The sequence below is a fragment of the Etheostoma spectabile genome, chromosome 21 (assembly GCF_008692095.1).
Source record: "Etheostoma spectabile isolate EspeVRDwgs_2016 chromosome 21, UIUC_Espe_1.0, whole genome shotgun sequence".
Classification (NCBI taxonomy): Eukaryota; Metazoa; Chordata; class Actinopteri; order Perciformes; family Percidae; genus Etheostoma; species Etheostoma spectabile.
The window spans coordinates 23,343,566-23,361,427 of NC_045753.1; the positions used below are offsets into that span (position 1 = coordinate 23,343,566).

The window sequence follows — 17,862 nt, forward strand, 5'->3', positions numbered from 1 at the left end:
AGTGTCATGGGGCTAGCCCATGCCTTCATGTAAATCTGGGGTAGCATGTGGTATCATTGCTATCTACCTTTGTATGTCCAGTAAATGGGAATGGTTAGTGTGAGCAGTAGCAATGGGTTTGTCTTTTATTTCAGTACTTCAGTACTGGCTAGGAATCATGTTTGGATAAACAACACATACATAATTCGTTCAAGTTATTTATTTAGTTTCATTCACCTGTTCTCATTGCAAGCAGGGGTGGATTGGCAAACAGGAATGTAGATTCTGGAGTCATTTTAGAGGAAGATCTAATGGCCCAAGTGTCAGCCAGTCCGAGGGGTGTACAGAATGTCTAGAGTTTTGTTGTGAGAACTTGTTCAGCATGTAACATTTCATTTTTTGATGTTATCGTTGATAAGCGTGTAGTCATTAGCCATAAAGGTTTGGGAATGCTGAAGTAACACTAGGGTTTGATTGATTTCCAATTAACTTTGGTTTGTCTTGTAGGAGGGGCTTCTGCTATAAAGGAAGGAGGCTGAGGCTCCTCTCAGGAGAACCACTTTGGCCAGTAAGAGTGCAGTTGCTAGGGCCCAACATCCGGGCCGGATTTAGCCTTTTATTATTTTGTTTGATATTAGTTGGTGATAGTAATTTCAATAGTTAGTATTTAGTTTTCATGTTTTGTTTATTTTCTATTATTTTTCAATAAGTCATTCTGGCAATGCTGCAATTCCTTGTGACTGCTGAAGAAATAAATCAAGTCGCCAGGTGGAGAACTCCAGAGTCCATTTCTCCTTCTTCCACTATGGGGCTAAACATTACACTAAGTCTGTTTTTAACCACCATCATCTCGATGTGTCGCCCTCCATGTTTTCTCAAAAATGGACAAATAATGTAGGAGCTTTTACAGTCTCAGTGGGGCGGAAGTTAAAGCTTCTCTAGCTTTAATACATATACATATATATATATATATATAGATAGATAGATAGATAGATAGATATAGATTTAGCATGTACAAATAATTTAAACTTAATAAATAAATAAAAAAAATGAATTAATTTAAATCAAGTGTTCAAAGTTTTTCCTGCCGCTCCAGTTATGCCAGCTGTTAACAGGTCCAGGTACAAACATCATGAGGCGGTTTCCAAAGGGTTGCAATCATCTTCTAAGCAGCCGTGAGTCAAGCTAATAGGGCACGTTTTTTTAGTTTTGGAGAGCTGAAGGCCTGACAGATCGTTCAGAATCAAAACATTGACAGAAACATGTACAGAAACATTAATCAGGGCAGATATTTTGGATGCAATATTGTTCCAGAACTGACCAACAGGAAAACCCTCCCGGAACATGAGAAGATAAGTGCTCCTAGGCTTCAGTGGGCACAAAGTGCATAAAGGGCAGTTAATTACTTTCATGTGATGCATATTAACGGGGGTTAGATATATCCTATGAAGTAAATTGTTGTGAGTCTGCTGATGGTCTAGATTGTGTGATACAATACATACCATACCATACATCATGCCACTCAGGTCTGAAAAATAACGTATGTTCTAAAGAGTTGTATATTTACTTGCATTTTCGAAATTGGTTAGGCGTACACAATGTAAGCAGCCTTAGAAAACACCACTGACCAAAGGACCTGTGGTCCTGAAACGTGTACTGTAAATACAAAGCTGTAAAAGCAGGCTTTCCTTCTGCACTGCTGACTGCCTTGCAAAGGACGTGGGCAGAGAAAGAAAAGGTGAAATGAAGACTTAAAGCGAGAGAACGGCCTTGACAGAGCTGTAAAGCAGCAGCCCTGTATGTAGTTACATAAAAGCCAGGGCCATACTCTTTTTGTTGTTGCACGCTGGAGAGGAAAGCTCAGTGTAGGGGATTGAGCTCATATGATGGAGAAAATTGCAGTGTAGTTGAACACAGCCGGCCGGTTACACAAAGTTAGGCTCTTTTTCAAGTTTTAGGCTTCTCAATGAGAATCTTTTTAATTATTCATCTTAAAATATTAATACTGTGTATAAAAAGGAATCGTTCAGACATACATCTTAACAGACCATAACAATCACCAAATAGCACCAGTATAAACATAGCGTGTTTTTCTTACAAGATGAGGGACAAAAGGAAAAGCCCCTGAAAGCAGCATGTGCATTTTGGTGATCCAGGCAGTTTTTCCCCATTAGTGTGTTGACATGTTCTATATCTGACCTTTAACCCCAAGCCGTTAACCTGCATCTCATTGTAACATACAATAGCAATCGTTTTTTTTTTCTAACCCTACCTATCCACCAAGCCGCATGGTTACATGGAAGAGCTGCTCAATTCCAATTACGTTGAGGTGATTGCAACTTTGTCACAAAGCCTACAAAGCATGTTCAACAACGCACGACCGTGCGCACGCACACACACACACACGCACACACACACGCACGCACGCACGCGCGCACGCACGCGCGCACGCGCGCACGCGCGCACTGGAGAGCAAGAGTGGCTGGCTATTGTAGACGCTAGGAGAATTCAGAGAGGCTACATCAATCTTGTCATCAAAAATCAACATGCTTGTTAGTCTGTGTGTTTGTGTGTGGATGCGTGGGCTTGGCTGCGACAGTGTGTGTGTGTGTGTGTGTGTGTGTGTGTGTTTAGAAATGAGATTCACCTTTTGAGGTTTTACTGGACTGTGGGTCGATAGATCAATGTTGAGTGGAAGGCACACACTCAGCACAGCCAGAATAGCCCTGGAAAGGCCACAGCAATCAGTCTTAGCCCAGCCTGTCCCCTAATCATCCAGTAGAGATTCTTATTCTGAATGGAGGCTATTTTTACAAACTGGCACTTGAAGCACTTCCAATAAAGTCAAATATGCAGCAATTACAGTCGTGGATAATTAAATGTGATGACGCATTCACTGTCTGTCGTAAACCATGATAGCGCGTTGCTGCCGTTTGACACTCTTTTGTTGTTCACCACTAGAAAATATGAATGTTATGGCAGCAGGTCAGACTTTAAATTAATCTAACAATACTCAAGGCAGCAAAATCTCAGAGTTTGAGTTAAACCTAAACGAGCACAGCCAACACCACAGAGTGCTAGCTTGGCAAATAAATAACTCGGATCAAAACATGTCTAGCATTCATCAAGGGAGTGAGGCTTTATAATAACACAGTAGCAGCTTTCTCTCCACCATTGAGGTTGAACAATCAAATAGTTTCTGCCTCAGAGAAAAGCTTGTTTAACCAAAAGTCTGCTTTATAGTAGTAGAAAACTACTACTGCATTATAGGTCTGCATTATAAAACAGTCTAATTTACTGTATTTTCTTGTCAACTGCAATATCAGTCATCTGAAATTGTTGTTATTGCAGCTGTAATTGTAGTCATCCTTTAGGAACATTTGGTTTTATTGTGACAAACGGCAGAAAAAAAGTAATGAATCGCTTTAAAGTTGCTGTAGTTAGGACTGTGAAGATCCAGGACTTAACCCTTGTGTAGTATTCGGGTCAAATTGACCCGTTTCAAATTTTTACAAGAAGAAAAATAGAACAAGTTACATTTTTTCTACCTGAAAATCAACGGCCTTACCTTATTTTCTATGATGAATATGTATCCCTGACTCATTTCAGAAAATTAGTCTGGATATGACCACTTATACTTCCATAGTAGATTTTTAACATGAATTATAACCTTATGACAAAAAACGAACCCCACTTCCATTTTTAATTGTGTTCTAGTAGAGACTGATTGCATTCCCTAAACATATGTTATCTCAATTGTTTGAAATTGAGATAAAGACAATATTTGTTAATTGATTATGAAGTAACATTTTATTTCAGAATAAGTCACGGGTCAGTTTGACCCGAGGGACACGAGAGGGTCCCGAAAGTGAAGACAATACAAGGGTTTTACCAAAGAATTTGAACATCGATAACTTCTCAGTCCCCACCCCCCCCTTTCTGCTAAAGCCCAAACGGTCTCCTAAGCCCCTCCCCCCACAAGGGAGAATGAATGTGTGCGCATGAGCAGTGATTGACACGCAGTCTCACTACAGGCTGTAGGGGGTGCCAGAGGAACTGGATTTTGTTTTTTAATTACCTGCTTCATGTAGTTCTACTTGAAGATAGGGTCAGTTTCACCAAATATGACAAAGTTAGTTTTATAAGTTTCACCTACCACATCTTTAAGTTAACTGTTTCATTTCAGTTCGATTACAGTCTCATCCACTAGGGTGTGAGCCAACCCGGAAGTTATTGCCTTAGATCTTTTTCCTAGAATAAGCTTTGTGGTATAAAAAAAAGGTTTATGATTCTAACAAGTTTTATTCAGCAAAATAATCTTCACAAATGAAAACCACTCTTAATATTTTTGAAAATGCAATCGCCAGAGGTTAGGCTATAAACCAACTACACCATGATTGCATGGCTTCACCGTCACCGCCACCAAGCTGACAATGACGTTTGATGTGTTTGATGTGAGATTTAAAAGCTTAAAAATTCACGAGTTGGGTATTTCCTTCTTTTTTTTTTATGTCGTAGAACAAAACATGAAAATCTTCAAAGCTTGTGTTAACCGCAGACCTTATTTCAAGCATCTAACCAAAAACCCTTTCAAAATAAACCCAATGACTTCAAGATGAGGGAACTCAAACCCTTATTTTCAGACTACTGAATACTTTTTTTTTCAAATTCTGAATCAAAAGAAGTACAGTTGGAACTGTTTCCTTAAAAGGAATTAGGAGTGAAAATCAATCCGGTTGAGGATGAACTCAAATCACAGTAAAAAATCTCAGATTTATTCAAGCTGTGCAAACCATAACTGCTGTGTTGTCTTATTTTCTCCATTTAGCTCATTTTAAGATGTGAAAGTTCAACTCATGTATCACAATATATATTTAAAGTCCTTATTTAGCTCTCTATAGGTACTTTCACAGTCCGTATAATTGTATAGCATAATGTGATTATCTGGTCAATGTGCAGCACTGCGTGCTGCGCTCCTTAGCGGCTCTGAGGCTATCTCTTCATTGATGCTGTTTGTTTATAGCTGAATGAACGGTGCAGATTAAGGATCATCTTTTATGCCATACGGGGAAATTCATCATCTCCCCTTCCCGCTCACCGAGACACACACATGTGTAATCCACCTCTGCTTTGGAAATGGAGATTAGAAATCAGTTCAGTTGTCCTTTTATATGGCTTAAATGGGAATCCAATGATGCGTGTTTACATTTTGGTTAAGAGACTCACTTTAAACCTTAATGTGTCATTTCTTGGTTTGGTGCATGAAAAATTGGGATTTCATCAACCCTGTGAGAAACTCCGAAATATTTGAATGGCTAAGCAGAAATGCTCTTGTCTCTTTAACATCCATCCATCCATCCATCCACGTCTCACTCTGTTCAACCCTGCAAGTAAACGGATGGCATTAGGCGTTTTGTAATGCTTACTGTAATTGTGTTTTAATCCAAGACAATTTAATTAACTTCCTGGTTTCCTGCTGGCTTTAATGCATTTGAAATGAAATGTGATTGGAAATTTCCTTGAAAATATTCCATCACTGGAAGGACGACTCCTGGAAGATTGTCTTCTCTCATGTAGAAGAGATGCAGTCCGCCCAGTCAGACCAAACATATTCCAAAAAGAAAGTAACCGAATCAGGCCTGGCATGGTCCTGTTTTTTCTGAGCGGTAGATCTATACGTAGAGAGAAGCAGACAGCGAGACGTAGAGGGGTTGATGTTTTTTTCCCCCTACAGAGATCGTAAGGAAGACAGAGATGCTGAGATCAGAGGTGGTGCCATATTTACTGTTGGGACGAGGCGTCCTGCTGCAGTATATCTGTCTCAGATTATGTTGAGATGATGGCTTGATCTTTGTGGCCTGTTTATCTGCAACGGATATCAACAGGCCGAATGACAACAGCTCAGGCAGCGGGAGAGGAAGCGGCGGCTGGATGTTTGCGTGTGTGTTCACGTGCTTGCATGTAGGCGTGCCTTTCCATAAAGGATTAATGCAAAGAGTAACGGCACACGCATTTCACCTTTCTGTCCCTTGTCTCTTGCCATCATCTAAAAAGCCTCTCAATAACAATCTAGTTGAACATCCTTCTTCCAACGTCTCCCTCTTCCTCCATCTCCTCCCAGCCAACACGCTTCATGGTGTCTTGACACGCTCTAAACCTCAAATAGCTGTGTTTTGGTCAATGATTTGCATCTAGGAATTATTCTTTACTGAAGCACATGCCTCTTTGAAGTGCCTCCAGATTAAAAAGAAAATTTAAAAAAAGTCTGTTGTGTTGTGAAGGCATCGGCTGTTTATTCAGGATGCCTTCATTTACATGGTGCAGCCCTCGAGGACTTGCAGGCTGGACTTGAAAAAGGATGTAGTTTCTTTTTAAAATCCTCTCCATTGCATAAATCGTTATGTTGCTATTATCTTTATTCACACACATTGTGTATGTGAATAATGGTTATGTCCATGAATTGGTCTCAGAAGCAGCGTGCAATTAACATGAATATGAAACTGTTGTCCATGGAGAATTTCTAGGAGGCCGTAATGGTGGTTTCTACAACGAGTGTGTTTGGTTGTGTGTGTGTGTTATTGTAGTTGTCAGTATCCTAGCTCTCTATACTTTAATCACTTTTATCACCAATGTGTGTTTGTGAGAACGTGTCTCTGTGTTGTCTATATATTCCTATTTGTGGCTCTCTCCTGCGTCTATCCTAATCTGTCTCTCCATAGTGTGTGTTTGTGTGTGTGTGTGTGTGTGTCAATGAAAGAGAGAGAGCTTTGCTGGAAGGAAACAGCTGTCTTTCTGTATGTCAGGCCTAGAATCTGAAGGGGCAAGGGAGTAAAGGAGGAGAAGGAAGAGGAGAAGGAGGTGGATGGATAGCACTGCAGTGCCCCGGGGAGCTATGACAGCCATCACACAACTTAGAAATGCACGTAACCCAAACTACACACACACTCACACACACACACACACACCTGGATCCCGGTGTGAAGATTGTTTTGAGAGCCCCTGGGTGTTGTGTGCTTTTTTTATGGCTGCATGCACACTACAGTTTAAAGACAGAGGCTGATGTTTTCAGTAATGTGTTTGTCTTTCTTTCAGATTCAATTTTTGGTTTGAAAAAGCCTTTGAAACAACCGTCATTGTTCAGCTAAACTCTTTGTCTGCTGTGTTTAGTGTTGGAGGATATATTACTGTAGGCATCTAATGAAGAATTACTTAGCAATAGGTGATAATCAATGAAGCATTTACTGGATATGCTTTTGGTTTTAATGGATGGTTTTGTGTTGTTGCTGTGGTCAGGGAGGAGCCTTCACTAACCCTTCACAACAACAACAGTTACAATTTCTTTCTTTCTTTCTTTCTTTCTTTCTTTCTTTCTTTCTTTTTCTCTGTCTTTCCTTATTTCTGTTCTTTTTTCGTCTTTGCTTTCTTCTCTTCCTTTCTTTCTTTTATCTCCCTCTTTTCTTGTCTTTCTGTCACCATCCTTTCACAGTCAAAAACCAGATGCCTCTCTGTGTAGCATCAACAGATCACTTACTTCTAAATATATATATTTATATTTATATTTATAAATATATATATATATATATATATAAAAACTCTCAATCTTTCACATTTTTATGCCAAATCCTTGATGCAGACATGAGATTACAGCGGAGGGTTACAGCAACAACACAGGTAAACGGTACACGCAGGTACGCCTGTCTCATGTGCTGTGAAGGCCTTGTTTTTTCTCAATTTATCAAATGTCAATGCTCAAAAGGTCAACCTTCACACGCGTTAGATAAAACAATGCAGCGCCCTCCTCTCATCTCAAGTCTCCCTGTGGCGTTTTTTTCTTTGTGTTTTCGTTGACCCATGGATGGGATTCACTATCCTACCCTCTCATGCATTGAATGCTCACCTGCCTCCTCGCAGCTCATCACCCATCTGTTGAGGTTTTAAAAAACGATTTCAATCTGCTGTGTGTGCGTGCGTGCGTGCGTACGCAGTATGACCCTATATTTGTGTATGGGTATAGCCGTGTCATTTTTTTTGTGTGTATGTGCGGGCGTGCGCTCTTTGCCATGCCCGTGGGTTTGACGGATGATGTGTGACAAGTGTGTGGAGTCAGCCCTTTGGTGGGAACCCGCTGGGGCTGGAAGATGCCCTTGTCCTTCTATATTTTACAGCGTATCTTTTCAGTCCTCCAGTGTGCACGCTGTGGCCTGTACCGTGGCTATAGGCTTATGGTGATCGATTGGCAGTTTGACTTTGAAACTAGATAAATCTCTCCGCCGTGCTTCGCCCGACTGCACCGTCGACACGCTGATACTTTTTTTATTCATCACCTTGGATATTCACTCTTATTGTAAATTCAAAGGAAACGTTGTGATGTCTTGTTTCCATAATTCAGCTCATATGGAACAGCATACTGGAGCGTGAGTGAGGATTATTCAAAAGTAAACAGGTTGGACCGTGAACAAGATGAAAAGAGAATGAAAATAATATTCAGTTGTGTGGAAGGAATTCACAGTGAAATGCTTCATGCATAATGCTGAGCTTTCACAACTTTTAGACGCTTCATAATGGATCACTTGTAGCCACTGGGAGCGACTAAAGAAGCATTTTGTACATATTTAGAGTTTTGTTGAATATGTATAATATGACGTGAAACCGCTAGCAAGGTGAAGAAGTCGCTACGCTTTAACGTCACATGTTGGTGGATGGAATTACCGTAAGCAGGGAGGAGCACCCCACCAATTTACCACTCAGCCTGTGGAAAGAAGGTGAATCATTTTTTTTGTGTCTCTGGAGGAGCTCCCTAAAATCTGAAAATGACATCCTGATGACATCATCAGGATAATCTGGGTTTAGGTTTGAAGACTACACATCTTTAACAGAAAGCCTGGCTAACAAACGGGCATGGGGTTTGAAAGACACGGGTATTTTCAAAGCAGGGGAAGTGTTCTAAAAGCTATTTTGTTGCATCATAGGAAATGTAGTATCTTGCCTTTTTGGAGCTTGACCAAAATAAGGGACAATACGAAGTACCTCTTGACAATTTTTCACCACTTTTTTAATCTGCCTAAAGCCAAGTGACCAATGCCAGATGTTTATTTGGACAGAGTGAGTTGGAGTGTATTTTTATTTGAAGCTTGAGGTGAAATATCTCTTTCTTTTCTTTAATTTGATGTCAATAACAGAGCAAAAGGAAATGTCCCTTCCGTTTTTTCCCTCCTTCCTCTCTCTCTGTCTCTCTCTCTCTCTCTCTCTTATGCTGGTTTGCAGAGGTCAACTATGCCCTGTATGCCGAGGGAGATTTTCCAGATGCACCACTATCATTTACCCTTATATTCTCACACTTCTGTGTGTTCGCTGCTAGACCTCCGCTGTCCCAATGGCTGCCGGGGCCCCTCGGAGCGTGGAGAGGAGCCAAGAAACTGTCTGGCCACCCAGTGTAAACTATGTGTTTACAGCAAGGCCAGGGTCACTCTGGGCATGCTCGACTCAGTATGTCTCACCTGCTGCCGATGATAAAGGATCTGATGTCGGTGTGGACAGCCGGCTGTAGTGCCACCACCGATCCTTTAAAAACACACTATATCTTCTGTGCTTACATAGCCTACAGTAATGAGAAGCTCTGTAGAGGCCCAAACGCATCTTTCCTGCATGAAACTTCTACTATGCCTTGCTGAGGAGAAAAACAAATGTATGCTTCTTTTGGCAGCCTGGTGCAAGATATCTACTCCTATTCAGCATAAATCAGCTGTGATTTGTAAATATTTTAAAGGTTAAGCTTAACCAGGCGGTCCAGTGTGAAAGGGACGAGTAGCTCTTGAGCAACCACCGTCGCCTCGGTTTTCTCTGAGCTCAGTGCATACTGTGTACTCAAACATTAATAGACTTTATAATGTGGTCATACATTTATGTATGTTTCCCCCTGCCTTGCGTTGGCAAGTGCAGCTTCCGTGCAACAACATGCCTCTAATGGTTTGCTTGATCTGTTCTGATTTGGATGAACACAGGTGCTGCTGTTAGAGGATTCAGACATAATGTTAATAAACACATAACAGCTGCTTATTTGAACACTAAGAGGCGTCTTCTCTGGTTTGTCCTCTTTACTGTCGCTGGCTATCTTCCCCATTTAACTCCAGTGACTTTGTCACACTTAATCTCTCCCTCGATTTTTACTTACCCGTCAGTTTTTTTTGTTATTTTCTTTTTTTGGGGGAGGGGGGTCGTTGTGCCATGCTCTAAATAACTTTATTGACATTTGAATTGGATGTGGATCACGGTAATTATGCAGCCTTCCTGCTTCTCTGCTGGCATGCAGTGGGAGGAGAGCGTCGGTGCAGCCGGTCCACATGCAAAGAAGTTTGTCTAAAATGCAAATGCATTCACATGCTCCTCACTCATATTAGCAATCACTGATTCACTAAAAAACAGTGACACATAACATGCACGCCTTGTTGAGTTGTGTTCTGGTGCGTACTGGAGCTTAAGAATAGAAGCATGAATAAAGCAGCTCACTGTGGTGCTCGCCCCTATAGAGACAGCAATGTAGTGGGACTATGTGAAGTATGCTTTTGGATTTCTTTAAAGCTGAACGGCCATGAATCATTGCACCAGAATATTTGCTCATGCTTTTTCCTCAAGAAATCTCCATGACGACGCTCCCGTACAGTCAGCACGGTCATTAAAAGCTGGCAAGTTAGAGCTCCAATGTTAGACATTTTGTCTGTGGTGCGTAAATATAACTGCAAGTTTTTCATCTAACTGTGATTATATCGTCTTTATTTTACAATGCATGATCATGTCAGACAGGGCTGGAGATCATGCCCATAGAGGGTTTACACAAGAATGTACATGCCTTACTTATTTCTGATTCTATGTCATATTGAAACATATCGGTTATATCATCCTGTGGGTTTTTAGCAGATTTCCATCATGGAGTCAGGCACTAATTCAAAGCAATAGTTTGGCATTTTCAGGAATCACACTTATTCACTTTTTTGCCAAGAGTTCGATGAAAAGATTGATATCGCTTCTTTTTTATATGTTAAATATGAATCTGCCATTAACAGTTAGCCTAGCAGAGCATAGAGACTGCAAACAGGAGGAAACCGCTAGCCTGGCTCTGTCCGAACAATATCTGTCCAGCACCTCTAAGGTTCACTTTATAACTGTAACAGTCTCCGCTGGTTGCCTGGCAACTTCAAGGTGACTACAAGACTCAAGAAAATCCCTGCTCGCTAAGAAATTGTCCAACACATAACATAATTATTATGATTTTTTACAACAACAAAAATGATTGTGCTTTTAGGGTATTCATGTAAATCCAGAATGTCACTACATGTATGCTGAGCAAATACTTTTGATACCAATTTGACTGACTAAATCACCACTGCACCAGTGTTGCACAAAAAGACACTGTTTAATAAAAAGACCTCACAAGTTGCAATTTTGACACCTCACTTTTCACACAGATTAAACAAACAAGATATAAAGTGTTAATTTGTGAGCTTGAGAGGTGCTAAAGGATTTGTTACCTTTGTACAGAGCCAGGCTGGCTGTGTCCCCTTGTTTCCAGTCTACTTCTACTTATGCTACTTGCTGTTGCCTCATATTTAGCGTACAGACATAAGAGTGTTATCGATCTTCTTCTCTAGCTCTCGGCAAGAAAGCTAATTCGTGTATTTACCAACATGTCAAACTATTCCTTCAAAGTTGCCATACACCAGCCGTCGTCAACTGGACAAAAACACATTTAATGTTGAGTGAAGAGATTCTTGAACGTGGTGTTTATAACCTTTCAAGTATTCCATGAGTATCATTCTGGTCTCCAAATAGCTTCACTGCGTTATTCGCCCAAAGACTAATTTCCTTATACTGTTTCTGACAGGAATGTACTTCAGGCCCTGCCTTAGCACAGCTGTCCCCTTCGATTAAACAGTTGTAGTCACTTCACATGCTGGACTGAATGATGCTCTTCCTGTTGTTGGGGCTGAGCTGCACTGTGTAAAATAGACACTTCTCTCTGCCTTCAAAGGCAGTATCATTTTCCCTTGATGTGGAAGGAGAGCAGTGTCCCTGAAGCAAGGAGAAGAGAGCGATACAATCAACAGACGGTGCTCGGCCTTTACCGCCAGTGACCGTGTGGAAGTGAGGGATGAGCAGGAGAGGAGTGACGGGACTGAGATTTAGACATTTTAAAAAGAGGAAAAGGTGAAATGTCGATGCTGATTGTCGCAGTCTACTGTGAAAATGGGATTTGACTACTTTTCTGATAAGTGCAAACACAAAAATGCACTACATCAGAATATAATTTTGGGTTTACTTTGGTCAAACCTCCATCCATCTGCATGTGGCTGTCTGTCAAATGCTTGCAGGGAGATCGGGGATGAGTGTGTTTCTGGGCTCCATGTTGGGTTAGTTAAAGACTGGTGCATATGTCAGCCACGCAGCTGTGGAGTTACAATCAGCCAGCCAGCTGAGGAAGGGAGCGATGGATGGATGGAACGGAGAGAGAGAGAGAGAGAGACAGGCACGCAGATATGAAGTATTAAGATGAAAGCAGAGAAAGCAGTTCTGCGTGAGGGAGAGTGGAGAAGCAGAGGAGGTGAGATAGAGGGTTTTTGAGCGAAATAAACAGAGAGAAGCATCCGGAGGGAATAGACAGAGAAGTAGAGAAAGAGAAGTTGCCAAGATAGTTTCCATTCTTCTCATCCTCCCTCAACTAGCTGAAGCAGAAATGGCAGAGGCTGCAGTCCAAATAATTACACTCAGCTGCCTTCCTGGAAAGTATTTACTGTTGTCAATAAAAATTTTTTTAAAAAAAAGCAAAGAGAAGGCAGTGCATATAAAAGGAAAAACAACTCAAAGATAGCAATTTGATGACGGAATTCACTGCCGCCCTTGTATTTTATCAAAGACGTATTTTCTAAATGCTGCACCATCTCAGGGACTCTTCTCACCTCCACTTCCTTTGACTTCGCCTCTTCACCCCGGTATGTCCTTGCTGCGCTGCCCCATCCTGGCCGTCCTCCAGCACCTCCGGGATTTAAGACTTTAAGATCCTCTTTTCCCTTCAGCAAGAGCTTTAAGGCAGAATGTGTGTGGAAAGCAGTTTTTTGGGTAAGGATCAGAGCTGGACAGAAATAGGTACAGATCGAGAACAGGAGTGGGCGCTTCAGGAGAATGTCTCTGACCTCCGATTGTCCCCACTTCTTGTTGCCCCACAAAACACCCACAGTAACTCTGAACAGGGGCCTTTTTATGAGGCAAGGACACAAGTTTATTGTATCTCCGTTATTGCTCACAAACGCTGTTCGCAGTATTAGGTACACAGGTGTAAAGCCGAAGTGGTTTATCACCTCTGCAGTGAGACATCTTTGGAAATTTTAAGTTGTGTTTAAGACATGGATTAGTTTAAATCCAATACACCTAAACATCAATGTGTACCCATATCGTATGTCGTCTTGCATACCTGCTACCTGCTTTATTCTGTAAAATGGCTTCTATTAACATGTTGCATTGTCAGGTTAACACAGAACCTTTTGCATATTGCTGACTGTCAAAGCCTCGGCTTTGCCTCACAGTTAAACCTGACCGCTATGCTTCCTTTGCTTGTGCCTCTGCAGGCAGACCCGGGAGCAGGAGACCCCACCGGACTTCTTCTATTTCTCTGACTTTGAAAGACACAACGCCGAGATCGCTGCCTTTCATCTGGACAAGTAAGTCAACATAGTGTCAGTCTCAGCGATGTGTGCTACATGATATCTGGGACATCAAGTTGCCATGTCATTGGCCTGTTTTCTCTGGCAGCCAGAGGCGCCCCCAGCTGAAAGGGGTAAAGGTTTTTGTAAATAATTTCAATAATACCCTTTAATAGTGTGAGCTGGGCTACCCTGGGTTTCAAAAATTGTTGTTTTGCATCGATTTCAGGGCAAACAACAAACCTCTACGTGCTGCTTTTTGGTTTAAACTTTAGTATTTTAGAATTGCCCTCATATAAAACTGCTGGACTTTTGATTTTGATTTTTTTTTTAAAGAATCAAAATTGATGCAGTAGAAGCGGAGATATAATCTTTATTCCACACATTCTTCTTCCTTGTCAGAGCATGGTGGCTAAATTACCCTCAGGGGCAGCAGTGGATGTCCGGTCCAGATACGGCCCCGGCGCTACACTACAAACATATCAACTAAATCAAGGCCCCCCCCCCCGAAAAAAATCTGATGTTCTTGAGTGTGCTTTAACTCCTTCAAGCCCAAGTGCTTCTTTCCATCCTTGAGGGCCACTGTCCTGCAGGTTTGTGTTCCTCCCTGATTGCTAATTTGCTTCTCATCGTGTCAGGTCATTAACCACCCGGGAGCAACAAAAACCTGCAGAATGCCAGGCCAGGGACTGGGTCCCTTTTTGTTATACAGCTTTAATGTGATAAGATAATGTGTTCGCAGCAAGGTCCTCCTTAAATATAGCAACACAGATCCATGTGTGTGAATGCAGGCAGGACTGCAGGCATACCCATTTCTCTTGTGCGCGTTAACCTCCATGCACTCACACACACATTTTCTCTGCGCTTGTTTGTACATGTGCTTCTCCTTTTCACCGTTTCTGACCCTCAGAAACTCTTCTTTTTCAAACCCAGCGAGCAGTGTGAGCCTGTACAGTAGAGGCTGCGAGCTCCGAGAGGCCATGAGTCATAGAGGATGAATGCCGCCCTCCCGCAGCTAGCATCTGACTGAACAATGACTGCAGCCTACTTGCTTAGCTAACCAGCACGCTCTCTGACTTCACTGCCTTTACAAGGCTAACCCTTAACGGCTGGTCGGCCTGCCTCAGAGACTTTAATGAAATGAGAAAACCTCATGAGGCTCTCTGATCGACCAGAAAAAGAGATGAGTTTTAGCGCCGGTGTAGCTATTAAAGTCGAGCTGACATCACAGTGGATGTATGGTATTATGAGCAGAGGGCTTGTGTTGTAGTGAGACTGTTGATTATACCGAGGTCACACACGTGTCCATTCACATCTACACGCACACACATGCTGGGGCCACAGCGGGCATAGATGTTGAATCTGTTTTTCCTTCAGGCACAATGACACAGTTCAGCAGCAATTGCATTAGCAGCAGCTTTCTTCACCAGTCTGCTACACATCTGGTCCTCCTCTATGCACACACACACATGAAAAATACACACTCCCTGCATATGTGTGGGTTAAGGGGAAGAGGAGGAAACCAAAGGCATGAAAGGCCCTGTGCCCATTCTAAATATAAGCCAGGCAGGGTTTGCCAAAAGCCTTGCTTTATTTTTTCCCTCTTATTTTGTCTGTTCTAAATTAGAGCTGCTGCTGCTGCTGGTGCAGAGGCTTAGGCTACACTACCTCCCAGGGGACCCACACACACACACACACACACACACACAGGCCCTTATAAAAGCAGCATTCGCACCGGCGTGTGCACACATCACTGACACAGACACACACACGCAGAGCCACTGTCTTTTCTTATATAGGCTACACCGCTGTAAGCATCATTAATTATGTGATTGGATTTAAATGGGATGTGCACTTTGTGTTGCTGCATTAGGTGGGGAAAAAAGAGCAAGCAGTCAGCAGATATAAAGACATACAAGGACTGATCTGACCTTAAAATATTAAACAAAATAGCTCTGAATTCCCACTGGTATCTTATACTCTTTTCTGCCGGGAATATATATGAAATGATGAATCCCACTGTTGTTCATGCGCAGCTCTCAGTGTGTCTCTCTGTCCCACCCTGAATATAACTCAAGTTTTAAATGGCCACTGTGGGAATAAGGTTTATCAAGGATGGAAGAAAAAGTGTGAGTGATGAATAGAATTGAAGCCAGCCCTAGCTGTTCCCTATAGCATGGCAGCAGGCCCAGGCCCAGCAGGCCAGACGGTGCAGTGCGGCGCTTTGTCCTGTGTCCGAGGAAAGAGACTCATTCCACCCGCCGCCACTCTACTTGATGGCATCATTTATACGACAAGCTCTCTCCACCACGTCTATCTCTCTCTCTCCTCTTATTCCACCGGCTCCATCTTTAATCTCATTCTCTCTTTCTGTGTCTGTCTGTCCTCAGGCCTAGGCCATTAGGTGTTGTCAGGGGGTATCAATTTTTAAAGAACCTGTGCTGATGTTGTAGCCAGGTGGTATTGACGACAGGAGCCACGCATGCATAAAATAGGCATGTGGCACGCATGCAGGAAGACAGTCACGCTATCATTCAGTGTAACCTACATCTCGAAATACATGAAACCAGAAAGCTGTGTGGAAGTTAAAAATGTGTTTGATGCCGAAAAGTAGCCATAAAACCCACAGAGGTTTACCACCATGTGGTGTAATAGCCAAGGCATCACTTGTGTCACAGTGCCCCCTGTTGGCAGTGACAGTGAATTACATGAGCATAGATATATATACTGGATCTGCCCCAGTGGGCCTAATGGATCAGGCACTGGACTCCTATGCCTCGGATTGTGGGTTTGAGTTCCATCTGGGGTGATGTTTCTTTTCTTCTTAAATCTACAAGCAGCTCATACGTGTTCCAACACTCTACAGAAAGTTGTTAAGCACATAAATAGCTCTTTAGGTGATCTTATACAGTAACACTATGTGAAATAAAGCACAACCAAGGTTATTGACAAATTGCCACCATTAAAAGTATGCCCAATTACCTATTAGCTGTTCCTGTTGGCTATTTACCTATGGCTGTACAGACATCTATCAGTAGATTACTTATTTTTAACACTTAAAAATGTCATGATTCTCAAGCAAGATCTGGAGTTTTATGTAGCATATTTTTCTATAATTTCTAAACTGATTTATTGTCATTTATTTGTGATGGGCATTTACAATACAGGATGAAAGTGTAAATCAAACTGAATCTGAAAATATGTGTGTCATGTCGGTGTGGTTAAATTTGAAAAAAATAATGACTCAGTGAAGGAGTGTGATTTTTGAGCTGCAGTTTGCTTAAAGTATGTTAATGGCCTCCATGAGCTGTTTGTCAAAGCCACTGTTTGAAAATGTCTGCTGCATTCTGAAGACAGACTGTAAGCCCTCAGTATGTGTCTCTGTCCTGTAGGATCCTGGACTTCCGCCGCGTCCCTCCTGTGGCCGGCAGACTTGTCAACATGACAAAGGAAATCCGAGATGTCACACGAGACAAAAAGCTCTGGAGGACATTCTTCATTTCACCAGGTAGAAATTGAAAAAGGGCCGTTATCAGGTTTTCAGAGAAACATCTAGGAGGGAAAACTTTAATCAATATACCAAGAGATTCAAAATTAGCTAAAAATGCTGCACAAAGTCCAGTTCAGTTCTCTGTTGTTGTTCCTGTTATGTGTACCCCCAAACTGCGGGACGAAAAGTTTTACAACAATTTTCAAGATTATGTGGTGATCTCAGAAGAAAAGATAAAAAAGAAATGCTATCTGTGCAGTCTTCAACAAAAATAATCATGCAAAATTTAAAGCCAAGCAAAAATGAACAGTTTCCTTCTTCATAATGTAGAGCGAAGCGAGTTCTGTGCCCTGAATTACTGGGATATTAATTTGCATGGGATTAGTATTATCAGGGGACTCTGGCTTATGCCAAAGTGCACTTAATTAGCAATGTAACTTTTGCATTTTATATATTATACACATGGAAAACCTTCACAGGATTAGAATTACTGAAAAATTCAGCAATTAATACGAGTCACTGAATGTCTCCAGGTAATTTTAATCTTGTGAAAACTGGCCCTTAAATATATGTGGTGTGCATTTCAAAAGGGCAGAAACAGTGTGTAGTTATGTTAAAGGTGCCATGCAACACAAAACCGCTTTTTCTTGCATTTTTAAAAATATGTTAGGTCCAAATGTGTTTGTGTTATGTCGTGAATGT

The 17,862-nt window shown here is 41.7% G+C and overlaps 1 protein-coding gene across 1 annotated transcript in view; it reads left to right on the forward strand.

The window, feature by feature from the left end:
- The window catches only part of fam20cb (FAM20C golgi associated secretory pathway kinase b), a 50,162-nt gene that overhangs the window by 27,523 nt on the left and 4,777 nt on the right, over positions 1-17,862 (forward strand). Inside the window, exons 4-5 of the mRNA XM_032502772.1 lie at positions 13,596-13,688; positions 17,063-17,178. Of these exons, the coding sequence (XP_032358663.1) occupies positions 13,596-13,688; positions 17,063-17,178 (209 nt within the window). The remainder of the gene's footprint in view (positions 1-13,595; positions 13,689-17,062; positions 17,179-17,862) is intronic.